We start from the raw sequence: 26832 nt of genomic DNA, 5'->3' as shown, positions 1-26832 counted from the left end.
ACAAACTGGGTAGATGATGCCTTCAGTGCTGTGGGTTAGTGGTGGCCTTGGCAATGCTGGGGAACGGTTGAATTTGATGATCTTCAAGGCCATTTCCAACCTCTTTGATTCTATGATGCTGCGGCCAAGACTTGGTACTGCCATTGGGGGGGGGGGGAGGAGCGCGGTGTGGCGTCTGCTGCCGTCCTGTGGCCAGAGTAGGTACTGCAGCCCGCGGTCCGCGCAGGGGCCGAGGCGCTCCCGTTGTCCCCGCTGCTGTTCGCCGGAGGCGGCCGCGACCCTGCTGGCCGGGGCCGGGCGCTCGCTGCTGCCTCCCGGGGAGGAAGCGCCGCCGCCGCTGCACGTTCAGGCCCAGGGTGCTCGTGGCCGCCCCCCGGTGCGGCAGGGTTGCGGTCTGCGGGGACGAGCCTGGTCAGGAGCCCCCAGTGCGCTTCATTCTGCCTTAATGAATCTCAGGCGCCTCGGAGGCTTCTGCCCCGGCATCCTGCGCCCTGCCGCTGTGCTTGTCTCTCTGCCTTTGCGCTGGTTTCAGCTGGAGCAGGGTTAATTCTCTTCCTAGGATCAGGTGCAGCGCTGCGCTTCGGCTTCACTCTGAGAACAACACTGGTTATGCACCGATGGTTTAGTTGTTGTTCAGCAGCGTTTACCCCGATCAAGGACTTTTGAGTCTCATGCTCTGCCAGTGAGGAGGGACACAAGAAGTCGGGAGGAAGCAGAGACAGGACAGGGGTATTCCATACCACAGCACATCATGCCCAGTATAGAAATTGGGGGATTTACCCTCAGGGTCCTAATTCACATTGCATCTTCATTCATAGACTCTTAATCTTTCAAGATATTGCACCTGGATGTGATTCTTCTGCCTCTTTTGTTGTTACGTTTTATTGTATCTGCTGTATGTATGTGGACTGGAAATAAAACTCCATGAGTTTCAGACAATCCTGTGCTCTCCGGTCTACGATTCTGGACTGTAGCTTGAAACACATGAACCCTTCTCTTAAACTCCTCAGTTCGCTTCTCATAGCTGAGCCGAGGTAAATCAGTAAAGTACAACTGAAGTGACAGCAGAAAACGTGCCAGGAGATAGAAGAATTGAACTTCAGGAAGCAGGATTTGTGTCCGAGTTCTCTGTCCAGCAGGTACAAAGATGCCTCGCATGGAAAAAGCACTCATTCTGCGTTACCTTTTCCTTTCCTGGGAGGCTTCGGGGTTTTTCTGTGTTGCTCTGTGCTGCCTCTCGCTGCTTCTGGGCTTTCTTTCCTTTAGGCTGTGGCCATAGAGAACGCGAGTTCATTTAAGACACTTGCCTGCAGGAGCAGACAGGAGCTGTGGAAAATGCTGCATTCAGAGGCAGAATCACTTTGCAAATTGCCAGACTGCTTCAGCGTGTGGACTCCCTGACCTGAACCTTTGGGTAACCGATAATAGCTTTGTATCAGTGATGAATCTGTGCAGGCGTAGGTACTGCCTTCTCTTTATGCACAGTTGCCATCTTTAATTCATACAGGTACAGCAGGGAGCCCCTTGCTGCCATTTGACTGATGCTCACAGCGCTGCAGTGATGTGCCAGGTAACTTACACCCTCTACCATTACAGGGGATTACCATTACATGTCCTGTACCAGAACAACATAGTAGAACTGATGCCACAGTCCTGAGCTCCAGTGTCTCTGAGACGGGGATTTGGGAGGCAGGATTGCTTTCTCACTAGTAATAGACCTTGGGTATTCCTATTAAAAGAAATGCTTTTCCTCTGTGAATTCAGTGCAGGTTTTCAGTGGTGGTCACCAGGTAACTCAAACCTGGTGTTTGATTTGTGGCTCTGATTGTTACTTGGTAAATCTGTGCTCAGGTTTCAGCCTTTTGTTTGTATCTCGAACAGATGGTTTTAAGGAATAAGCAGCATAAATGGAAGCACAAGTTTATTCGAGGGAGGTCTGCTCTCCATCTGATCCTTCGCTTAAACAAGTTGAAGAAGTTCTCCAGTAGCTCTGGAGACTGCCCCTACCTGCAAGCTGCTCACCTCCTGTCTGCTCAGTGCCTTTATTGCTCAAAGGCCTTTGGAACCTATTGCAGAGGCCGGTTGTGCGCTCTCAGAGGTCTGAAAGGTGCCTCACTGTGCTGCTGCCTCTCTCCCCTCCTGCGGATGGGGGTGGTTTTCACCCTGAGCACCACCAGCTGCCTGCCCTGCCTGCCCTGCCTGCTGGTGCTGGCCCCCACCATTGTGTTGGTCCTGAGCAGCTGCAGTTGGGTGCTGCTGTCCCCCTGCACCGATACCGATGTCGCCTTCGCCCCAGTCTCCCGCGAGTGCCTCTTTGATCCCACCCCTGTCTGTGTGAGTTGCAGGGGGTGTTTGCACCGGGGATGGGGAGGATGAGTGGGGAATTGATGCCCCGTGTCATAAGATCCCAGCCTGGTTTGGGTTGGAAGGGACCTTAAAGCTCATCCAGTTCCAGGTCCTTGTCATGAGCAGGGACACCTTCCACTGGAGCAGCTTGCTCCAAGCCCCTGTGTCCAACCTGGCCTTGATCCCTGCCAGGGATAGGGCATTTACCACTTCTTTGTGTGTCCCACAGAGCTCCACGCTGTCCCTCTGGGCCTTCTCCCTCCTGCTCAGCTCCATGGAGATTGTATTCGGCATCCGCTGCCTCCTGCTCACCCTTCACCTCCTCTGCCTCGGCCACTGCTGCCTCGGGATGCACTGGATGGAGGTGACTCCTGGTCCTGGGCTCAGCCCTGAGCAGGGCTTACATGGACCCGGCTGGACTCAGGGGCTCTAGGATAGGACTGGGACTCGTTCTCATCCTCTCTGTGTTGTTGGGCTCCCTGCAGGCAGCCCCTGGGCAGTGCCTGGGCTTGCTGAGGCTGCACAGTGTGGGTGCCGCCTGGCTCTGAGCAACCCCATGGCTGTGCCTGGCCAGCCCTGCCTGCCCCAGTGCCTTCACAGCCCCACACCAGGACCCCACTGTTCCTCAATCCAGCTCCTGGGTGGATGTGTCCTTTAGATGCCACCAGCCAAGACCCATGAACCCATCCCCATGGCTTCGGCTCGCCTGGGGCTGCACCAAGGGAGGCAGCTGGGCTGGATCCAGACACTTCAGGGATGTCCATTCCCCATTGATGCCCCTGTCCCAGCACTGACTGCACTGACACAAACTTTATTCTGTAGGTATTAAAACACAATGAGTGTGTCCCCGTCCCCGCGGCCCCTGCCCGTGTGCTGGCTGTGGGGAAGGGGCTGGCTCGGTCCCATGGCCATGTCTGCATGCATGGGGGGGTGCTGGGGGTCCCCAGGTCCCTGTGTCTTTGCCCCCGTGCCAGGGATGCATCTGGGTTCATGTCCCCGGTGCTGGGGGGACCACCCTTGCCCAGGGCAGACCCTGCTCCATCCTTCCCCACATTGAACCAGTGTGGGAGCCCCTTGGCCATGGGGACCATCCCCCTGGGTCCCCCTTTGCCGCAGCCTCTGCCTGTCTCCAGCTGTCACCCCATGGGGCATGGCAGTGGGGGGACCATAGGGGCTGGGCAGGGGACAGTGGCAGTGGCCAGCTGCAGGTTGGGGGGGTGTGGGGCTGTGGGGGTCCGTGGGGCTCAGAACTGTGCGGCGCCGCTGGGGTCGCACTGCAGCAGGCGCACGATGGATGGGTCGCTCTTGGCACCTCTGATGAACTCCTCCAGAGAAAGCTTTCCTGTGGGGACGGGACATGGCTCAGCCCGGTGCCCATCACCACATCCCGGGGGCACAATCGGGACTGGAGCCCTCCCAGCACCCTCCACCCAGGATGAGCACCCTGGGGTCCACTGAGCCCTTCTGGCTGCCGGGGCTCCCCCCGTGAGCCATTTAATCAGCGTGCGTGCAGCTCGCTCTAAGACCCCCAGCTTTAGCCGTGAGACCTTTCCCTTAATCCCTCCATCCCTCATTTACCGTCGTTATTGGTATCCATCTGGCGGAAGATTTTTTCCGTTCTTTTCTCCGGAGTCGATTCATCTTCGGGCATGGTCATCACAGATGAGACCATTTTGTAGATGGCCTGCGAGCGGGAGGTGGGGAGGACGGGGGGTACAAGGTGTTTGCTGTCACCCATCCACGAAAGGGACCAAGCTGTGCTGGAACGGGGCTGGCGTTCAACACCCTCCCCATGTCCCCATATGAGGAGCTTTGATTGGGGTGAGCACAAGCATCACCGCCAAGGACACAACCCACCCCAGGGGTAGCACACAGGGGATGTCCCCAGCTTGCACCCCGGCAGGGGATGGCCACTGTGGCCACAGAGAGGGAGCTGGGTACCTGCACGATCTCCAGCATCTCCTCCCGGCTGATGTAGCCGTTGCCATCCAGGTCGTACATGCTGAAGGCCCACATGAGCTTCTGCTCCAGCTTCCCACGGGAGGTGACGCTCAGCGCGATGATGAACTCTCGGAAGTCGATGGTGCCGTCGCCGTTGGTGTCGAAGGTGCGGAAAACGTGCTCGGCAAACTTGGAGGCGTCGCCGTAGGGGAAGAAGTTGGCGTAGATCTTCTTGAACTCTTCCATGTTGAGGATCCCGGAGGGACAATCCTTCAGGAACCCCTTGTACCAGCCCTGCAGCTCCAGGTCTGAGAACTCGGTGTTTTCCCGCAGGTCCTGCAGCATCTCGGGCCGCAGTTTGCTGTTCTGCTTCCCCATCGTGCTGGGGGTCCCTCCTCTGTGCTACAGGAGGGGAGAGGGATGGGGCATAGCTCCCTGGCAGCCTCCGGACACTGATGCGGCCCCTTCCATCCCCTCTGAGCCCTCAGGGACCACCCAGCGCCAACCCCTTTGTGTTTGCGTAATAAGCCCCTATAGCCCATCTGCACCATACACAGGTGATCCAGAGCCCGCAGCAGGAGGGGAGAGGGCCGCATTCGGTGCTGGTTGGGGCTCTGAGGCCAGCCCAGCTTTGGGGCTGGCCGGATCTGGGTCAGCTCCCTTGGAGGGAGGGTTATTTTCAGCTCCTCCACTGCCTCTGTTAATATTTGATGCCTCCGGTGGGCACCGGAGCCCCAGGCAGGGCTGGGGGCTGCAGGGCTCTGCTCGGAGCCCCCCCCACACCCCCGGGGCCCCGGCGCACCCCATCCCATTGGGGTCACCCCTGCAGAGCTCAGGATGGGTGCCCAGTGTCCGGCCACGCACCCCGGGTCCCCACATTGGGAGGCTTGGGGGGGCCTTTACCTGCTGCTCTACCCCAGCTGTGTTGTGACCCCTGTGTGGGGAGAGTGCGGGCTTGGGGTGGCTTCAGTGCCTGGAGCCCCCAATGAAGGGGGGAGCCCCAGCACCCCCAAACCTCACATCCTTTGGAATCGCAGGGCCAAAAGGACTCCCCAAGAAGAGCAGCCCAGCAGGGCTGGACCCCCCCGCCCCCCAGTTACAAGGGGCTGGGACCTCCCTCACTGTCTCCCCATCACCCCCTCCATGGCTCCATCCCTGCTCCCGCAGCCCAAGGGAGGATCTGCGGGCTCCCGCCCCACCCAGGGGTCCCCAATTGGGGGGCACCACCCCCAGCCTCACTGCTTGGGGGTCTGAGCCCCCTCCCCGCTGCCCGGGGGGGACCCCGCGGGGTCTCAGCGCCCGGGGAGGGGTTTGCAAGGATCCCTCAAAGGGGGCACCATTGAAGATGCTCTCGGCACGGGGGGGGCTGGACCCGGGATTCCCCCAAACTGGCACCTCCGGAGCGAGCGGGATGAGGGAACCCCCAGGAAAGCTCCCCCCAGGGTGTGTTACCGGTACCCCCACAAATGCGGCGGGGACGGGGGGGGGAGCTCCGCATCTCCGGACGTGCCCGGGGCCGGGTCGGTGCCGCTGCCCCGATCTCCCCGGTTCCCCCGTCCCCCCGTCCGTCCCCCCCCGTTCCCCCCTCCGGGTCCTCCCATCCCCGCCGCCTCCCACCTGCCCGGGGACGAGCCGCAGCCGCCGCCGCCGCCGTGCGCCACCGCAGCCCGGGAGCGCCCGCCCGTAGTGCCCGCCGCAGCGGCGGGGGGGCACCGGGGGCACCGGCAGCCGCCCCCCCCCCCGAGTCCCCACGCACACACAGCCCCCCCCATGCACTGCCCCACGCAGGTCCCTGCCGGGGGGGCTCGGGTGCAGCCCCTGGTACCCCCCCACAGCCGGGGGCTGTGGTGAGACCCCTGATGAGAGGTCTGGGAGGCACTGGGCGCATCGGGAGAACTGGGAGCACCGGGAGGTCTTGGGGTACTGGAAGCACTGGGAAGTCTTAGGGCACCAGGAGCACCGGGAGCACTGAGACTACTGGGAGCACCGGGAATATCAGGTGCACTGGGAGCACTGGGAGGTCTTGGTGCACCAGGAGCACACCAGCGCTGCTGTGTTGGCTCACCAAAAGCTGAGGTGGCCGCAGTCAGGAGCCAGGGTCAGGGCTGAACAGGGACCACGCTCTCCATGGGCCAGCGCTGCCACGGCTCCTGCCTGTCCCCATCCTATCCCTTCAGAAGGAGCCCCAGGACACGGGCCAGGGTGGTCCCCGCGGGCACAGAGAGCAGGGGGCCACAGGCCCCCCCTCCACATGTGCTTTGGGCATCACCTTCCTGCTGGCCCAAGAAGGTGCCAAGCCAGGAGGGGCCTTTGTGGGCTGAGCATCCCCAGCCGGCAGCCCGGGCCGGTGCAGAGCAGCAGCTCCGCACCCTCACTCATCCCAGCGGCCGGAGAGAAGCAGCTTTGGGCAGCGCTGGGAAGAGGCTCCGCTGGAGACGGATGCTCCCCATGGGGAGCTGCCGTTCCCGGCAGGTTTCCTTGTGTCCCTGCACCAGCTCCCTCCCTTTGTGAAGCCCCGGATGGCTCCACAGGACCGCAGGGAGCAGATGGGGGGGGCAGATGGGGGGCACTTCCCTGAGTCACCCAAATGAACATGCATAAAGTGATTAAACCCCAGCCCTGCCGCTGCGGTGGGGGGACAGGGAAGGGGTTGGGGGGGGGGACGGACAGCTTGGGGAACCCAGGATGGGGCTAATTCACCCCAAAATCTGGGCACTGGGGTCAGTGATGCTGAGGGGTTGCAATGAGGGAAACATCAGCCCAAAGTGGTGCAGGAGGTGGGGATGAAGCAGCCAAAACCCCGTGGGCTTGGGTTGGCCACAGCAATGAGCAGCCATTTACAATAAAGGTGATCCTGGTCTCTCAGGGTGGTTTTTCCTCCTTTGAATTGCCTTCTGTGGTACCATTGCCCTGCCTGTTGCTGAAGACCCGCATCCTGCCCATCAGCACGCCTTTGGGTGCTGAGCCTTCTGGTGCTGCCGTTGCCCCACCAGCTCCTTCTCATCCTTCACATTGCAGCAGCTGGCAACCCTCCACGGGGACCAGCATCAGGCCCAAGGGGTGTTTTGGGGTTGGGATTGGTCTGGAGACACGGGATCTGGTGATGGGAGCTGCTGCGGTGCCTCCATCCCGTGTAAGAGATGGGATGGGCACTGGAACTGGGGCTTTGGGTGAGAAGAAACGGGACAGAAGGGAGGGGTTTGTGCCCTGGGGGCTGCAGGGATTCCAGGGGGCTGGAGATGGGCACCTCCTGCCCTGGGTGATGCCCCACATGCGGCAGTGCTGAGGCTGGGGGGTGCCAGCTCCGCTCCGCTAATCTTCATCTCCAGTTTAATCCCCCCCTGCAGGAGTGTCCGAGGGCACAACTGACGCAGGCTGATTTGAAAGCATCCCATTTCCAACTGAAACCCTGCCCTAAACCCCCCTAATCCCCGCGCTGGAACGGATTGCGGGAGCCAGAGGGAGGATAATGCAGGCGCGGGGGGCTCCGCCACCCGTCACTGAGTGAATTACAGGGTCCCTGCAGCAAACGGCCCCCAGCCCATCCCCTCGGCCTCCAGCCCCCTGCACCCTTGGTCCCTTTTTACCTCTCCATCACCCCTCGCTCCTTGCAGCGGGGCCGAGCACCAGGGCTCCCGATCCCAGGCACTGCTATGGGGGATCAGCCGTGTCATGGGGAGCGGTGCTGCCCGGAGGATGCTGCAATGGCCGTGGGGTGGTGACGGTGCCAGGGCAGGGAGATTCCCCCTTCCCCTCCTCCTCTCTCTTTTCCTTCTCCTCCTCCTCCTGCAGGGATTTCTGTGGGAGCTTCCTGCGTTGTCACAGCAGCTGTGGAGCCCCCGAGGCTCTGCTGCAGCAGGGCAGGGTGCGATGGGGCTGCGGGGACACCCAAGGAGGGGACATCCCCGTGTACCTGTGCCTGCTGCGGTGCACGGCCCTGTGCACACCCCCGTGCACACAGCGCAGCCCGTGCCGGCTTTGGTGTGGCCCTGGCTGCTGTCCCGAAGCCAACGGGGCTCGGTGGTGCCCGGGGTGCCCAGGGCTTGGTGCAATCACGGCAGGATATTGAGGGGCTTTGGTGATGAGGGGTCCAGCATCAGCCAAGAGGCCTCGTGTGCTGGGAGCATCCTGAGATGCGCCCATGCAGCCGGGGTGGCACAGGAGGAGCCCAGACATGGCCGGGGTGGCTGAGACCTTGCCTAAGGAGGGTTGGTGCCCAGCAGACAAACGGGGGCGCTGGGATGAACTGGGAGGGGAGAACGCAAAGCAAGAGGGGATGAACCAGCAAACTCTGCCGGGGTCTCCCCAGTACCCTTCAGACCCCTCCCCATGGGCCCACAGTGACCCCCAAGCTTGTCCCTGTCCCCCCAGCGCTCAGGGCCCTGCGGAGGCAGCGGGGCAGGGCAGCAGAGCAGCAGCAGGGGCGCGGGGCTGCAGCGATAGCCACGGATTAAAAGCAAATGCCCAGATAATGAGGCTCTTTGGTAAAAAGCCCATTTGTATCATTTAAATCTCTAACAGGCTTCCTGGAATACAAAGCCCTTTGTGATGCCCGATCTCATCTGGATCAGGAGCCGCTCGCTAAAGCTTCCCTTAGCACAGCGGGACGCGGGGACGTTTCATAACGTGGCTCCATCGCACGTCCCCCGTCCCCACATCCCCACGCTTGCAGCGCATCCAGCTCACCCCATCAGGCAGCCAAGGTCGGGGCTCCGGGCACACGTGTCCTGCTCCCTGTGTTGGCACCTGGACACGTGCTCAGGAGCGCCGTGACACGGAGCTGGGCACGTTTGGGGTGATTTGAGCACAAGCAGGTCCCCAGCGCTAGGAGTGGCCACGGAAGGCAGCGGGGGCACCTTGGTGCCCGCTTTTCTGTGCCACCTCCCCCGGCAGCATCTGCAGGGAGGCAACCCCCTCCCGGTTTCCCCCCCATGGACGCATGAGCACCGCAGGGCTTCAAGAGCCGTGGTGGGGACCGGCTCTGCCCCAGCTCATCCTGCCTTGGGTCTGGGGCTGCCGGCGCAGGGCGTGCTGAGCTCCGCAGGGCTGGCCGGGGGCTCAGCTCCTCCCTGCTGTGTCCCCTCGTGGGGCTGGAGGGCTGAGGAGGGGATGCCGATGTCCTGGGCAGCTCATGGGCCCATTGATGTGGGAATGGTTGGGGACTGGGGGATGCTGCGGCTGGGGCGAGGGCAACCAGAGGGGTCTGGACCCAGCCTTGGTCCTTATCCCCCTGCCCTCCCCAGGGACCGGAGGGGTTAAATGACATCGCCGCTGTCACCAGCACCACCAGCGGCACCAGCGCCACGGCCACGCGTGAGCCCCTGGCTCCCTCTCGTGGCATCTCGCCCCATCTCACGCAGTAACCGAGGAGCCAGCGGGGACCCGGGGGGCAGCGGCAGCGGGGGCAGGGGTCTGGGGGGGCTCAGGGGGCGATGCTCCGAGCCGGGGGGGGGTTGGGAACTGGGGGGTGTCTCCAAGCCAGGGGCCACGATCCCCCTGCGGCCACGGCCCCCGGGACCCCGAGGCTGGACCCAGCGGGGCTGGGGTTGGGGGTCCCCAACCGAGAGGTCCCGGCGGGGAGGGTGGTCCCGGATGAGCCCCCTCCCGGCGCTGAGCGGGTGTCGGCAGGTGGCAGCAGCGGCCTTCGGCAGCGCCGGGCTGCGGGAGCACCGAGGCGGGAGACGCGAGACCGCAGCACCCTGCGAGCCCCGCACCCAGCACCCAGCACCCTGCCAGGCCAGGGCCCCTGCACCACCCTGCACCCACATCACCCTCAGCACCCACTGCAACCCCACATCGCCCCACAGCACCCTGCCATGTGCACCGCACTCCAGAGCATCCCCTGCACCCTACAGCACCCTCCCTGCAGCATCCGGTACCCCTGCCCAGCTCAGGCAGGACCCCACACCCCAGCCCCTGGCCCAGCTCTGCCCCAGCCCCTTGCGGCCCTGCCTCCTTCCTGCGTGGCCCCTGCAGTGCTCCCTGCAACACACAGGGTCCCCCAGGGCACAGGGGCACCCCCGAGGGCTTGGGGTGCTGCAGGGAGGTGCAGGCAATGACGGGGGTGGTCGAGCTGCTCCTGGGGAATGACTACGGCTCTAGGGACCAGGAAGCAGCAGCACAGAGTCCTCTGGATCTGCCAGCATCCCCCTGCCCCATCCTCATCCCCTGGAAACCGCAAGGCTGGAACTGTCCTTACTGGGAAGCATCCAAAGCACCTCTGCACACCACATCCATGTCCCTCATGGGCTGCACGGGAGGCAGCCCAGGCCAAAAAGGGCCCCTTGCAATGAGCCTGTGCCACAGCATTGGTTTAGGGATGGTTTTCTGTGTCATGGGAATGCGCTCACAGACTTCTGCTCCTGCTGGAGCCCGGCCCAGGATGGGGTCTGGGTGTGAGAAAGGTGGCATCTGGTGATGTGAGAGGGAAGAGGAGTCACTGGAGAGCCCGAGTAATTACGGCTATGACTCAATTGGCACAATGGGACACGCGATGGGCATTGCGTGGCTTGAACAGCCCATGAGGACCAGGGTTAGAGCCGCGGCCACCGGCCCATCCCAGAGCATCCACTGGGGCAGGAGGGGTTCTCAGAGGGTCCCCCCATCAGGGTTTGGTCACTGAGCTGGGGAAGCGGCTTCTTTCCCCTGCAGCTTGTGACTGCTGCCGGTTCCATCAGCCTGGAGGCACGGCCACGGCCAGAGCTCCTCAAACCCCCGTTAAAGCGGAATTCAGAGCCCGGCGACCCCCAGGGGCTGCAGGGAACCGGGAAACCCCGGCGGTGAAAAGCCACCGGTGCCGTGCTCGGCTGGGACCGGCCCCCGGGAGGGCTGGACCGGGGCTGGCCCCGATGCGGGAGGGGCGGGACGGGAGAAACTGAGGCAGGGAACGGGGCCGGGCTGCGCGGGGGGCCCGAGCCGCCCCCGTCCCGCCGCCCCCGGGGCCGGGGGAGGGACCGGAGCGGGGCTGCCCGGCGCTGCAGCGGGCGGAGCCGGGGCTCGGCGGGGCCGCGCCTGCCCCCGCCTCCCGGTGGAGCCCATTCGTGCCGAACCGAACCGTTCCGAGCCGAGCCGGGCGCTCCCGGCCGTGCCGAGCCCAACCGCACCGGGCGGCCCCGCCGGTACCGGCAGCACCGGGCCCCGGCGCTCTCCGCGGTGCTGAACGGCGCCCGCAGGACGCGCCGCCGGCGGGGCCCAAGCCCGGCCCGGAGCGGAGCGGAGCGGCAGCGGCGGCGGGGGATGGAGCCCTTCCTGGGCTGCACCGGCGCCGCGCTCCTGCTCTGCTTCAGCTACGCCGGTCTGCGCCCGGTGGAGGCAGGTAAGGGCCGCCGGGCCCCGGGAGGGGATGCCCGGGGAGTGGGGGGTCCCGTAGGGAGCAGCGGGGGAGGCGCGGGCTGAGCCGAGGGGTCCGAGTCTGGGGCATTCCAGAGGGACCTCGGGGTGCGGGAGACACGGGGCATTCCAGCCACGCAGCGCCGGGGCACCGGGAAGCATCAAGCTCTCGCCCCACCGTCTTCCAGCCACCTGCCCCTGGGAAGGCACTCAGGGATGTGGCACAAAAAGGGGATGTGGGAGCCCAAACAGAGCCCCTCTCCCAGCGCTGGCAGCGGGGCGGTGAACACTGTCCTGGGCCTGAGCCACGGCCCCGGCTCAAGGCACAGGGCGAACCAGAGCCAAGAAGGCAACCCCAAGATCTGCTCTGCCCTCGCCGTGGCATCTTGGCCTTGGTGATCCCCTCCCCAAGCCCTGCACAGCCCAGGCTGCCCAGGGCCCGGCCAGGCACTGCTGGGAGCTCCCCAGGGGAGCTGCCTCTCCCGGGGCACAGCAGAGCCCGGGCACCTCAAACCAGGCCCCTTGGAGCTGAGCGGATGCTCTGAAGTGGGGATCTGTCGGGAAGCTGTGATTTTGGAAGACTCAGCACAAGCTCAGCTCCAATCTTCTCCCCTGTGTCACCCTGGCTGAGCCTTCACCCAAGCACCCAATGCCTGGGTGCTGGTGGAACCAAGCAGAAGCCCTCCCCGGCGCAGCAGAGCCTGCCCAAGGGCTGCCTCCCTCCCTCGCTGCCTGCAAGATGCTGCTGGAACAGCTGCTTTGATTTACGAAACGCTGATTCCCGGCGTATCCGGCATTCCAGGAGCATGGGGGGGACTCTCAGGGATGCAGTGCTCCGGGGAGTGGAAATTCCTGCGCCCAGGAGTTGCTGGAGTTACATTTGCCCTCGTCCTGCCTGTGCAGGGCTGCAGCAGCCCCTGGGTGCCCTCAGTGCTGCCACAGAGGCCCTCGGCCACCCGTGGGCACCTGAAGTTGCTGTTTCACAACCAACAGCCCTGGGTTGAGTAATGAAACCTTCCCCAAAGGAGCATTGAGTGATGAGGAAAACACAGCGGCACAATGGAGGCGGCTGCAATGGTCACAGTGCTCCTGGTCTGCTGTGAACTGGGCCACTTCCCTACTGTTCCTTATCCTTGGATCACCTCAGGCAGCACCAGAGGGTAAACATGGTGTTGTGTGCTGCCCATAACACCTCCTGCTCCTGTTGCAGCAGTGCTGTGAGGTGTTGGTGAGCACTAACTGCTGCCCTGGCTCATGGCTATGGCGTGAAGGGGGGATGCAGAGGCTTGGTTCTGGGCTCTGAAGCTGCGTGACCTTGGTGCTGTGCCACTCACCCTCAGCCTCCTCTTCCCATGGCCTCCTCCACCGAGGGCTGTGAAGTGTCCTCCCTGGCCCCTGGCGAGGCAGCGAGCGTGTGCTGTCCCTGGGAAGAGAGAGGGAAAAGAGGAATGAGGATACGGAATGATCTTCCCAAGGTCATGCAGAGGCAGCGGCAGCATCGCCACCAGCTCTACCTGAGGATGTGCCCGCAGAGGTGTGCAAGCCACGAGCCATCGGGAATGGCCTGGAGAGGAAAGGGTTCCCAGCAGGGTCAGGTTGGGATGGAGGCTCAGCCATCCCTCCTGTTGCACCCCATGCAAGTGGGTTCACAATAATGCCCCTTGTGCGAGGTGGAGGCTGATGGCACCCAGGAGGGGACTCACCCGTGTCCTACTGGGTGTGCTTGTCCCTTCCTCTGAGCCAGGGGAGCGGAGCTGCCCCTGCTCCGGCAGGATGGAAACCAGGAACAAGCAATAGGCCCAAGAAAGCAGCTGTATGGAGATGGGAAACGGAGCCACGCTGGCCCCTTCCTATCTCACAGCAGACACAGACATTCCTGGCCATGGACATTCCTGGCCTTGGACATTCCTGGCCAGCTGACAGGCAGCATAAGCACTTTATTGATTCCTGCATTCAGTTCAGGAGAGATTTAATTGGAGTGTGGAGGTTCCTCACCCTGGTGTCAGCCCCTCAGCAGGGATGCTGCTGCCCAAAGCAGCCAAGCTTGTGCCATTCCTCTTCCAAACCTGGAGAGGTCTTCTGCTGGGAATACACATGTGGAAAACAGATCTCTCTCCCAGCGAGGGACGTGCTCACAGGCATTCTCCATGCCCTGAGCAGTGGAGCGTGCAAAGCTCTATGTGCGCAAGAGAAATGGGATCGTTGGATGCAAAAGCAGAGCTGGGTTGGGACCAGGCAGCAGGCTCTGGGTACCAGGAACTCCAGGGCTGGCTCAGCCCCTGCCTCTGAGGGATTTCTCTCTTATTTCTCTGATATGACCCAGTTGTAGAAGAGCCTGAGAAGACCCCGGTACCGAGTCCTCCTGGGCATCCAGGTCCTGGCTAAATCATGCCCTGGCAATGACTCTGCTTGGGGTTGGCAACGTTAAAACCCAAGTCATGGTGCTGGCGCGACCTGCCTGCCTTCGGGACTCGGGGAGTCCGAGGCTTGGCAGTATGGAATGTCCTCCACAGTAGAAATACTCCTTAGTTCTGCCCTGAAGCAAGCAGGACACACTTCCCAATGGCCAGGCTGGACACATGGAGCATCTCTGTGCTCCCTGAACAAGCTCCATCCTCCTTGACAGCATTTCCCAGTGCACATTTGGGCACCTGCTCCACGGGGATTTGGCACTGCGGCTCTGGTGGGGGGTAAGGAGGGAGCTGCTTTATCGATACTCTGTTTGCACAGGGTGGTCAGCAGGGAATAACTGCCTCTTTCCCAGCCTGGAGAGCCACCAATTGGTCTTTCAGCTCTTTGAAACAGTCAGAGCTTAACAAATAGCCCCATAGCAGTGGGGTGCAGTGGTGGGCCCTGCTTCTTCCCACTCCCTGGCAGGCTCCATCCATTAACACGCTCAGGGAAGCTGCAGCTCTTCCTCTGTAGCCCATAAAGAGAACAAGGAATTCCATCTGCTGAACGGAGCCATGCTGGGAGAGCAAACAAAGGCTCCAAAAGGCAGCAAACCCAGGTCTTTTTGTACCCACACTCACCCAGCTCTTCACAGAGAACATCACACAGGACCTCATGGGATGCTTCTTCCCTTGGCAGGTCGTGTCCTTCCATCTCCCATGTCCGCAGGGAAGGCTGTGGTGCAGGGATAAAGAACTACAGGGATTTAAGGCTGACATTCCCTGCTTCCCACAGGAAAAGGCAGGCAGCTCGCAGGTTGATAGCACTGAAAGAGCATGTCAGAGCCTGGCAGGCCCTCTGTTCACTGGACCATGTCTGAGGGCTTGGAAGCAGCTGAGCCTTTCCCAGCAGGAAAGGAGCTGCTTGTAGGAGATGAGTGAGCTGAACTGGCAAATGCGAGGATTACAGGTAGCCTTAGCATGGAGGAAACTGCACTTCCAAGTGGCTGGAGTTTCCAGGAGAGCTGAATTCAGAAGGAACAGCTCCGGGGGCCCTGGCTGGGGAGATCAGTTCAGGAATACCCCCTAATTCAAAACCTGCAGCCTGGCCACAGGGCTCGGCTGGCAGAGCTGATCTCCAAGGGTCTGATATTTCCATAGCTCCTTCCTTTAGCTCTAAGCAAGGATCTCCTGGCAGCTTGCATGGCTGAGCTCTCAACTCTTGCCCCACTGTGAGAGTAGCTTCAAAAGATGACCAGAAAGGAGAAGGACCATGGCAGAGGACACATCTGCCAGGGATGTCTTTGTGCCTTGATCCTAGAGGTGCCAGGCAGGACACCCCCTTTACTCACTCCACCACCCTCCATCAGCAGCCCCAGTGGGATGGATACAAACCTTCACCCTTCTCCTCCCTTCCCACCCCATCCACAGCCGTGATGGTGAAGCCAACACAAGGGGCAGGTGGGTGGTTTCCTCCTCCTCATGCCAGCAGCTGCTGTGTCGACAATGAAAAGCCAGGGAGGAACCAGCCCAAAGCTGCAAAGTGTGAAGGGGTTTTTGCCTCTCTCTTAAATAAAACCCCATTAATAACGAGCAAAGTGTTTAATGAGAGGCTGGAAGGAGTTCTCAGCATTAAGAGGGGATTACGGGTAATCTTCATCGCTCATTCCTCCTTGCTGTGCAGTGGCAGCTCTGACCTGCTCTTGCCAGAAAAGCCCAAGGGGGATGCAGGACTGCGGCTCAGCCCATGCAGGGTCCCTGTGGGAAGGAAACCAGACACGGTTTAAGCATGGTCAGTTTGGAAGCAGCCTGGTATTCACGTTTAAAAATCATGATTTCATCTTCATTAACCAGGGCTTCCCCTTAGAGCGGGGCTGCAATTTGTGCTGATGTGAGAACACGAGCAGCTTTTCATCCAAGCACGCAGCCCTAATCCAAATTGGCCAAGCAGATCCTCTGCCTGCTCGCAGTGTGCGAAGTGCTCCAGCAGCCACTGCAGCTGGGATGAAGCTGATGCTAAACCAGAGGTCTTACACCACATGGGTCCCTTACAGACCAGACAGGGGATGTGCCATCCTCAGCATCTCTGGAGTAAACATGCAGGAGGAAGGCTCGATGCAAGGCTTGTTCCCTGCTATCTTGCCTGTAACGGGGCAGGAACAGCCCCTGGGACCATCCCACCCTCCATGCCTGCTCCCAGGACACCAGCAGCTTCCCTGGCTGCTGCAGGCACAAAAGCAAAGTTTCCAGGAGTCACAGATGAGTTTAGATAGAATCAAACACTTGGATTTGGTACCTCGAGGCCCTGCAAGATGCTGACCCCTTACAGCCAGCTGGAAAACAGGGATTACATCTTCTCCACCTGCCCTCAGCCAGGCTGGCACTAAGGAAGAGCCGCAAGGGGCCCAAGGAGCCAAAAGCAGGGTGGAATCTCTTGGAAGGGTGGTTGGATTTTGGAAAGCCATGGCCTCGTTGTGCATCACCTGGGAGGGGAGGGGGAGCATCCTCATGGCTTAAAATTCGGGTTCCAAATTATCCACTCAGCTCTGGGAGCAGGAAACCGATTTCCCTGGCTTTGTATTCCTGTCAAGCCGTGCTTCATTCTCCTCTCCTGCTGCTTTTACACTGCTTTGACACCACTTATTTCAGTGTAGCTGCTCCTAACCTGCAGCAGCGCAAGGAAAGGCAGGCTCAGATCTGCTGCCCTAGATCTCCCTGTGTGATTGCTGACTTCAACCACCCCATCTCTCTCTCAGGGGTTACTAAAAGGGTGTTTCTAGACCATAACCCTGACCGCCCACCAACAGCTGATTTCTCCCCTGCCTCCATTCCAAGCCCAGCTTTGCCGAGTGCTTCCCTCCCGCCCCACAGCCCTCCACCCTCTCCCCAACCCCCAGAGAGGTTCTTTGCTCTCCTCCAGCTCTGCGAGCTCTTCCCAACCGCCCCATGTTTTACATCATCAGGAAACTTCAGGCACTTTTCCTGCTTTTCCTCCCTCAGGGTCGCAGGTTCCCAAGGGGACTCGGGCACCAAGTGCAGTGCAATGTGCATTCCCTTTTGCCAGCCTCAAGCTTCTCCCCTCATGCCCTCTGCTGCTGGGGGTTAATGCATCTCTTTAGAAAGGCCTCCCCAGCCCGAGCTGGGCAAATCATCAGTGATAGCTCCTAAAAGAAAGGTACCCCCTCGGAAAGCCATCCATGCTGGGATTTAATGTACAGCAGTACTCAGAAAAGGGTGAAGTGCCGGCCTGGAGCCTGTTTTGTCTCCCACTTCTCCATCACACCCTCCCTGTGTTCCAGCAAATTCATCAGGCATGACTCACAGACCTTCCCTGTCACATTCCCATCTGCTGGCTGCCCCCTCCTAAAATTAGACCCCACTCTTGTTGGCACTGGTCACAGGGGGAAGGTGAGGAGCTGCAGATCCATGTCTCTTCCTTGTGCCACAGCAGGGAGCTGAGCCCAGACGGGACTGGCGTTCAGGCTGAGGAGCAGGATCCATCTCCCCTGCCTGGCTTGCTCTTGGCTCTGCTGCTGCAGGAGAATGGTGAATGCTCCCATCTTCCAAGAGCCTCGTTTCATGAAGGCCAGCCCCTGAGAGATGAGGATGCTCTGGCTCAATACTGACTTGATCATCTCCAGAGAGGAAGGACACCTCCCCTATTAAACCCTGGAGGCCACAACTGCTTGCTGCTCCTCCTCCCATCCCAAATCCATGTGAACTTGGCCATGCAGCTTTTTGCTCACTGAAGGGCTCCCTAGAATCAGCCTGGGTCTGGCCATCCACGCTGCTGGGTGTGGGTCTCCCATCTGCTGGAAAGAGGAGCTCCGAAGGGTCTGGGTGTTGGTTGGGGATGAGAGAAAGGAATAAGATCATTGCCCTGCTGAGCATGGAGCAGCACCGACCTTGCTGGGGAATTCTGTGCTCCCATTATTCTCTCTGTTCCCGGGGGAACATTCACCAAGAGTGAAGTCACTTGTTAGGAGACACCGACACCGCGGAGTATTTTCAGCCACATTCCGGCGCCTGGGACCGACTACAAACCCAACAAGTGTTACTGGAGACATGCACACGTGCACCCTGCAGCCCCAGCAGGGCAGCCTTGTGCAGTGGTTATGAAGCAGTGAAGGGATTATTATTTGATGGAAGTCAGAAGAAACGATTCCTCCTCACCCTGCTCAACCTCCTGAGGGTAGTCACGGTCCCAGCAGTCTTGTTGTGCCTTTGGTTTCAGGGCACAAGGTGGAGAATGTGAATTAAATTTGAGCACAGGAGAGGGAACAGGAGCCCAACGTGCTGCACTGAGCACTGGAAGGACTGTGCCAAGCCCAGGAGGTACAACCTTCCCCTTGAATTGCCGGAAGAGGCTTTACACCGGCATCTCCCTTGGGAAGGAGCTGGCAGCTACACAGGTCCAGCTTCCAGCTGGAAACTAGGGCATGCTCTGGAGCGAGGAATAAACAGGAGCCTCAAGCTATTGCTTTCATGGCCTGCCCTTTTCCCATGACAATGGCCCATCGGGGCTGTAGCTGACTGTGCTGTCCTGCTCACTGTGAGCGGATGGTTGCTGGATGTTCTCAGACCACCTGAGAGACAGTGGAACAGGCACAAAACGTGCACCAAAACTCTTCTGTCAGACAGGGAACAGCAAAAGAAACACTTCTATTTACTTCTGAATCCCAAGCCTCCGGAGTGCTCATCAAAGCATTCCCTTCCCAGACTTGCAAGGCAGATTTTGCATTTCCTCCCAGCTGTCACTGCCACGCTGTAATAGGAAGCAGCAGAGAGAATGTGGTACGTGGCTGGGAAAGGGGAGATGAATGAGCTGCTCCGTGCTCTGCTCTGCTGATAAAACCCTCTCCAAGGGTCAGTTCTTTTGCACAGGTCTAATGCAACTCGTACTCCCAGCAGAGAGCTCCTAGAACCTCGCTGGTAGGTAAGACTGCCTTTCCAGATCCATATCCAGCTACAGGAAGAACCCTGAGCCAGGTCCTTTCCCACTCTCTTCCCTGCCCTTGCTCCATCTCCTGCTGCTGTGACTTTGCCTGTGTAAAGGCTCTGCTCTCCCTCCTTGCAGACAGCCCATCAGCTCCTGTAAATGTCACAGTCAAACACCTGAAAGCCAACTCAGCCGTTGTGACTTGGGATGTTCTGGAAGATGAAGTTGTCATTGGATTTGCAATTTCCCAGCAGGTATGGTGCCTCCAGTTACCCAGTTTTGGTCACATCCATCTTCACCCCAGGTACCCTCAAGTTTCCAAGTTCTCTTGCTGCAGTTTAAGCCCATTCCTTCTTGTCCTGTCCCTCGTGGTCTGGGAGGGGACGTGACTCCCTGTCCTCTTTGCAGCAGCGCTTCATGAGTTGGTAGCTGCAGAGAGGAACGGGTCTGATGGTCTCCATGGCCGTGGTGGGCAGGGCAGGAAGCAGTGGTCTTACAGCAGCAGTGCACAGGGGAGGCCTCTCCACCACTCTCTGCTCTCCTCTCTCGGCTTCCAGAAGAAGGACGTGCGGATGCTGCGCTTCATCCAGGAGGTGAACACCACCACCCGCTCCTGTGCCCTCTGGGACCTAGAGGAGGACACCGAGTACATTGTGCATGTCCAGGCCATCAGCATCCAAGGCCAGAGCCCTGCCAGTGAGCCAGTCCTCTTCAAGACCCCCAGGGAAGCTGAGAAACTAGCCTCTAAAAATAAAGGCAAGTGTGGGTGAGTTCCTGTGTGGCCCCTGGGATGCTCAGGCAGGGCAGGGCTCTGCAGAGAGGGAAGCAGTACCCTGTGCAGTGGGAATACCTGGGTTCAACACACAGGGTCCCCACGTGGACGTGGGATGCCCCGAGTGTTCCCAGCAGACAAGGCTGACAGTGAGATGCTGCCGAAGGCTGCCTGTTCATTTCCCTCCTTTCACATGAGGTTTAACAGGCAAAGCGAGAGGAGAAGGTTTCCAGACTGGGAGCTGGGTCCCGGCATCCTTGCAAGTGGAGAATGCCAGGGGAAATTCCTGAGCAGCCTGTGGAATCCTGTGGAACTAGACCCTTGGATAGCACTGGGTACAGCACCACTGCGCTCACAGGGTATTCACTGAGCCTCCCATGCTTGGATTGCAGGATAGCAGGGGAAAACTTACCCAGAGATTCCCACTTGTCTTACATTTCAACTATTCGGGCCAAATCAGAGCAAGTTGAGGCTGGAAGGGATCTCTTGAGGTCACTTAATCCAAACCCTCACTGTCCAGTTGGGTTTCGAACACCTCCATGGAGGAAATCAGGCACTTCCTCTGTGGCAACTCCTTCACTTGCTCTTCTTAAACCAAAGCAGACTGTTGAATCCCTCTGGCAGCAAGAATCTCTACTACAGAAAGGGCTGGGACAGGAAGGGTGAGTGCCTGCCCCCTGAGGACCCAGCCTGTTGCGGGGCTTTTGGTGCTTCCTGGGGTGCTATGAATTCTTTACTCCTGCCGCTAAAATGCTTTGGTGCCTGTAAATACTGAATTGCAGCTCATCTGAAAGCACCGAGAGCACTGATCTCCTTTCCTGAGGCTGAGCTCTAATCTTAGTGCTTTGAAGCTGAGGAGGTGCATTATGCCCTGCCAAAAGGCTCTGCTCTTTCTGAATCCCACTGGAAAAGCACGTCAGGCTCCACACTGCTGAGCTGCAGGGGAGCTGCTGAAGCATGTGAGGCTTCAGGACAGGCGCAGACGGCATCAACAGGCACCAGAGGCTGAGCAGAGCTGCCACAGCACCGGATAACACGAGGATTTACCCCATAGCAGCTCCTCTGTGGTAACTGCCTGGTGATCCCGTCTCCCTGCTCCTTCCTCAGCCCATCTCCTGCAGGAGACGAACTCTCAGCTGATGCTCTGCAAGTTCAGATGAAGGAGAGGAAGGAAGGAGAGGAAGGGAAGGAAGGAGAGGAAGGAAACCTGTGCTGTGGCATGACTGAGGGGTGAAGGCTCTCTCCCTGCTAGACCCTGATGCACAGATGAGATGACCTGGGCACTGGAGCAGCCTGAGCCCTGTGGTTGGGTTTCATGATCTCTCTTTCCCCTTGTGCAGATGAGGTGACAATGAAGGAGATGGCAAAGAAAAACCAGCAGCTGCGAGCAGGGGAAGTTCTCATCATTGTTGTGGTGCTGTTTATGTGGGCAGGTCAGTTGAATCCTTCTGTCAAAAGCATGAAATTGCCTTAGGTTTGCATGTGGAATCATGTAAGACCTGAAAAGGAACCCTTCCTCCCACCGGCAGCGCTGCCCATTCAGCTGTACTGAGCATCCCTCAGCATCACAAGTTGGGCAGTGCCACAAGCAGGTGAATCAGTGGTCTGATGTAGTCCCGAGGGATGTAGATAACGGACCTGATGAACCAGCTGCCTAATTCCCCATGGCTAATCCTGTAATCTCATATCATGCACTGATGATAACACCCTCAGGCATCCAACACGATGCCTCCAGCCCTCCAGTGATACACTGCAATGATCTGGCTGTTAGATGCCTCCAACTCTCATCCAAAAGAGAAATGTAAGAGTCTCACTCTCAACACCCACTATTATAACACACACTAGGACCCATTTCATGAGCAACTAAAACAATGGAAGCGTTGAAAGAACAAATGGCCCCAAACATCAGAACACCAATAAACCAGATCCTCTTAGCAGCCACTATCAAAATACAAAGAATAGGCTTTAATAGGAAGAGGAGGGATGTTATCAGAAACACATTAACTGAAAGGAAGGAGAAATCTATGTAAGTGTGGTATGGCAGGAGGAGGAAGGAACAGCACAAATTGAAAGCTGTTGTCCCAAAGGGTGTTTTGGAGCCAAACTCTTGGCAATCTTTTAAATTCCACTCTAGTCCTCCTTCTCCCTCGCGGCCATTAATCCTTTAATCCAAGCAGAGGCTCTGCTACAGGACGGATACTGCAGGATGTGATTTTATAAGCAAGATCAGCTGCAGCTGAGAGCAGCCGGTGCTGTGAAAGGAGCAGTAAAACCATCCTAGGGCTGCTCTGCTGTGGGATGTGATGGGCATAGCGAGGCACAAACCTTAACCCAGCCTGTACCGGAGCATCCTTCAACATGAAGATCTCTCACTATGACTTTCTGTAATATGCATGAATATATAAACTTCATTTCCAAAGGGAACCCAAGGAGTTTTCCAAGTTTGGGACCACATTTCAATAGAACTTACAGCAACTGTAGAGAGGAACATCTCACTCCTATGTTTTAAGCTAGCAAATAGGGAGAGTAAAATGCCTCTGACTCCCGCTCCACCAGCTTAGAATGTCTGGAGTGGCTGTAGCCAGCCCTTCAGCTTGCTCAGTTTGGAAATGACATGCATGAGTTAATGGGAAATAAAGTTTGCACATGTCTGGTTTCTATTTCGAGCGCCAGCGTCCCCTGGCCGCCAGTCAGCTGCTGCTCCTGCTGCCACCTCAAGCAGTAATGAAACAGCATTTGCTGCCTGCGAGGCACAGAACACAGTGCTCCAGAGAAAATGGGCACCTGTGACCTGAGGAGACTGGCAGGAAGGGAAATGAGCCCCGTGGTAAATCTCTGATCCATAAAAGACAGCCTGTGCCACTCAGTGCTGAACCCTCTTGTGTCAGTCAAGCCCCTTTTCTACCCACAGAGCGTATGAACTATCACACAGAGGATTTTCCTTGGGCAGAAAGCTGCCACAACAGCACTGAGGGGCTGACAGCTTTGGCAACTTGTATTTCCCATGGTAGCACCACGTTATGTCCTCTAAAACGGGTGGTCTGTCAATCCACTGCTGTAGCCTGTCACAAGCCTGACTTGACAGAGGCTGCACCAGTTTATTCCAACAGATAGGGCCCATCTGTACCAGATTCTGCTGAGATGAGATAACTCTGGGGAGAGATGTGAAGAGGAAACCAGCCACTGATCCCACTGATCACCAGTCACATGTCCCAAAAGAGGGGGATGGAGGAATTAACTGTATCCTGTATCCTTCTGCAAGGTCTCTTACAAGCCAATCCAGGTGACACGATCAGATCCATGTATAACATTTGGTTTGCCCTGGCAAGTGCCAAGTTTACCACGAGTTCTTTGCACTTCCAGAGACTGGGCAGCAATTATTGCTCAAGATGATAACCAAATGAAAGCCTAAACTAAACTAAAAGGTTTCTAGAACCTCTAGAGTCTGTTCTGTTCAGCATTTATGGCAAGTTTTAGTTGTGCGCATTCGGATTTAACTGCCCTGCCAGTGAAACCGATCCTGAATAAGCACATGAAGCGACTGAGTATCTGATTCATCTCCTACTGTAGCATCATCTAAAACTCAGATCAATGTCAGGACGAAGCATTTCCTAATACCACAATTTCCCTTCTAGAGAGATGACTTACATTTAAAAAAGGAAAGAGGGTGGGTGAGGGAAATCTCTCTACATCTGGTGGGGTCTTGCATGTACAAAACCCAAAAGGCTTTAACCTGAATGTATGTTGATGATGTTTTAGCAAATGCAGACAGGAACCAGGCTGTGTCCAGGGCTCTGACCTGAGACAAGGCTCTTGTGCTGTAGTTCTGGTATTTTTCACAGCCCTTTGCTGCTCTGTGCCTCAGTTTTACCATCAGGAGCCACAGAAGGTGAGACCATGGCAGATGTTAACCTGCCCTGCCAGGACCAGCCATTTGTTCACACACAGAGAAAGAACTTGAACCACTGAGTTTACCTGGGGGCAGCTGCCATAACAACACGTTCTAAAGCAGTTTGGGATGATCTGCTGAATGCTTTACCGATGCTTTGCTATTAGGGGCAGAAGCAGCATCTGCCTGGGTCTGTGCAACCCCGTGTTTGGAACCTGCAGGCAGAGAAGTTACTCGGTCAAAATGTCACATCAAAGCTGCTAAGGAAGACATCTGCAGTCTCCTAACGTGCCATGGCTGCTCCTCTCCTCATGTGCCTCTGCGTGTGGGAGGAAATTTCCACTGGCAGCTCCTGCTGCCGTCACTGTTGCATATTTGCAGATGTTGTCCTGCTGCTCCAAGGGCCCTGGCTGCATCACACGCAGGCAGGTAAAGTACCTGCCCCTCATCTCCAGCCCAGGATCCTTCCCTTCACCCCGAGGGAGAAGGAGCAGAGGACACATTCTCACTAACCAGAGATTCCAGGAGCTCCTGTGTTTGTGAAGTAAAAATCCCATTTAACCACACAGTTAGTGGTGATTGCTATCAAAACACAGGGCTTGAAACACTTATCCCATTTAATGACAGGCAAGTTGAAATAGAGTTAATCTTCTGTCCTTTTAACTAGTTTAGCATGGAATTAGGTCTCAAGAAGGAAACAGCCAGAGGGCTGACGAGCTGCGTTAGAAAATGATCCTTAGGAGCAGTTGTGAATGCTGCTGAGATCACCACCAGAAGGCACAGAGCCGGCTGGCAAGCAAAGGATCTCTGCTCTTTGCAGGCTCCAGGGGCTGAGCTCATTTGTGTGATCACTAATGCTTCTTCCTGTTAGGGGTGATCGCCCTGTTTTGCAGGCAGTACGATATCATCAAAGACAATGAGCCAAATAACAGCAAGGAGAAGGTGAAGAACGCTTCAGAGAACAGCACCCCCGAGCACCAGAGCGGAGGGCTCCTGCGCAGCAAGGTGAGAGGCTGCTGGCATGGGGCAGAGCATCAGCTTCCTGGCTCAATTACACCGAAAAGCATCCAAACAGCCTCCCTCCAGCTGGGATGCAGAAAGGGAACACCCCTTCACATCCACGCATGTCAGTACCACGGCTTCATTAGCGGTCGGAGCCTCCCAGACACATCAGGGGACAGCACTTCACTCCCACTCCTGGATTAGCCTGCGCATCCGGCAGGGAAAACAGATTTCAATTCATATTGCTGAAATCTCTGGAGGAAACATGCACTGAGCGACGCTGCAGTGCCTGAGCTGCTTGGGTCTGTAACCCTGCAGCAGCCCTTAGGTGCCATGGGGTAAAGAGCGATAGCTCTTAGAAAAACTCATCAGGAGGAGCATGGCTGCTTAAAGGAATGCCACCTCCATAATGGGAGCAGACTCAAACTTCCTTGTGTTTCTATCCCCACCACTTTACATTTACCAACCGAAATAGTCCACTCATTTATGCCCATTCACAAGCAGACAGTGATGAAATATGCAACCCTGAAACCTCCACATTGCATTTTCATCATCCTGAGGGGATGGGCACAAGAGCTTTTACAAACCCAAAACCTGACCAACACACTGCACTGATCTTTGACAGGTTTTTTTTTTCTCTTTAGCGATTCCTATTCATTCTTTCTCCCTTTTTCTCCTCTTCTAGTTTCCAAAAAACAAGCCCTCAGTGAATATCATTGAAGCATGACAGCCTGCCATCTGATAGATGGACTCCATTCCTCACTCTCACTTCCTGCCTCTGAGCCTTGATGACTAAGGAGGTGAAATATTGTTGGAGCAACATGGAAAGAGACCTCAGTGATTGTCACTTGCTGGCATACACCTCCTTGTCTCTGCTGCTCTGCAAAACATCTGGCCAGAAAGGAAAAACCTGGGAAAGCATCAGGGAGACAACTGCTGCCAGTGATCCCACCCAGAGTCATGAATCACCTGGGCTGGACAACTCACGCATGTCTCTCCACCCTCACACTCCATCTTCTGGAAGAGTTTTCCTGTCTTTGGAAGTACAAGGGTTTGTTGTATCTTTACTTTGTCTCACTGTCACTACATCTTGACATCATTGAGGGGAGCTCAGGCATCAGTCACTGTCACTCCAAGCGAGAAAGAAGAAAAAGCTCATCACAGACACAATGAGCAACCAGATTGTGGCTGCAGTGTGCTCTTGGCTTGCTTTGTTCCGTGGATGTGTGTTGTGTAACTCGTCTTGCAGGTGGGTTTTTAAAACAAACCCAGAAAAAAGGCAGATCCCAGTTTTCATTCCCACTGCAGAGGCTTCCCTGGTGGTCTTCAGTTAAGCTGCAGCACGTCTCCACCGTTGCTGTCCTTCCTATCTTGCACTGGGGCTCTTCATCTCAGACCATCAGGACACAGCGAGCCCTGGGGCACAACCAACACGAGCGGACACCACCAGACACCAGAAGGATACTTTCAACCATTTTCTTCATGGTATTTTCAGCTGGGCCCAAGTCCACCCCCAGTGTGAGAGAAGGTCCACAAAAATGTAGCCAGTCAGCAAAAAACAAAAGACAAACCTCCTGATACCGGTTGCTATGCAAAGGTCTCCAGTGGCAACAGCCATTTACTGCTTAAAGGCTCTTGCCCAAGGGACCTTGTTCTGAGGGCTTAAGTACTTAAATTGCTTCTTTTAGTAGGGTTCCTGTGGGAAGGTCTGGTTCTCCTTACACGGCCTTGTCTGCACTGTTTCTGTGACACTGTAATGCAGGGATCTGCTGGAGGCAGCCCTCCAGCAAAAGGTGGACAAGGAACGGGTAAGGGGCTGGAGTTCTCTTCTCTCTTATGAAGTGCTTGATGTTTGTAAGCTGACAGGATCCCCGGGACTGCTGGTGCTGCGGACGCTGGTAGAGGCAAGTCCATCACATGGAAAAGATGTATTCTTTGTAGTGTGCCATGGGGTATCTGTATTTAATTACTCCACAAGACCACTCCATATGCACTAGGGGATGAGGCAAGAATCTACTTGTTCCATCAGATACCAGGTTGGCCTGAGTAGGGATGGAACCTCTTACAAACCTGCACTCAGATGGGCCTGGTTTCAAAGGCCCTGCAAAGAAACAGGCTGGCAGGAAGAGTTCAGCCATCTCTCCTCTTCCATTGGCACCAGCCTTCCCAAAAGAGTCAGTTTGAGAGAAAGGCACTGGGAAGTCCACATGCAGACGTGGTGGTG

The 26832-nt window shown here is 57.5% G+C and overlaps 2 protein-coding genes across 2 annotated transcripts; one reads left to right on the top strand and one right to left on the bottom strand.

The window, feature by feature from the left end:
• Positions 1-3590: 3590 nt before the first annotated feature.
• On the bottom strand, positions 3591-4665 carry LOC308228928 (neuron-specific calcium-binding protein hippocalcin; the record flags this gene model as incomplete). Its single annotated transcript, XM_080632557.1, has 3 exons — positions 3591-3688; positions 3925-4030; positions 4288-4665. The coding sequence occupies 3 exons, from the start codon at positions 4663-4665 to the stop codon at positions 3591-3593; spliced, it is 582 nt and encodes a 193-aa protein (XP_080488683.1).
• A 6858-nt stretch (positions 4666-11523) lies between these two features.
• Positions 11524-25335, top strand: FNDC5 (fibronectin type III domain containing 5; the record flags this gene model as incomplete). The annotated part of the gene is made up of 6 exons (XM_080632549.1): positions 11524-11602; positions 19084-19199; positions 19503-19707; positions 21058-21150; positions 24478-24611; positions 25294-25335. 6 exons carry the CDS (start codon positions 11524-11526, stop codon positions 25333-25335), a joined length of 669 nt encoding a protein of 222 aa, XP_080488675.1.
• Between the last annotated feature and the right edge of the window lie 1497 nt (positions 25336-26832).

The sequence above is a fragment of the Psittacula echo genome (assembly GCF_963264785.1).
Source record: "Psittacula echo genome assembly, chromosome: 21".
NCBI lineage: Eukaryota > Metazoa > Chordata > Aves > Psittaciformes > Psittacidae > Psittacula > Psittacula echo.
Note: the sequence above shows the minus strand (reverse complement) of the source record. Positions and strands in the feature narration are given on the sequence as shown.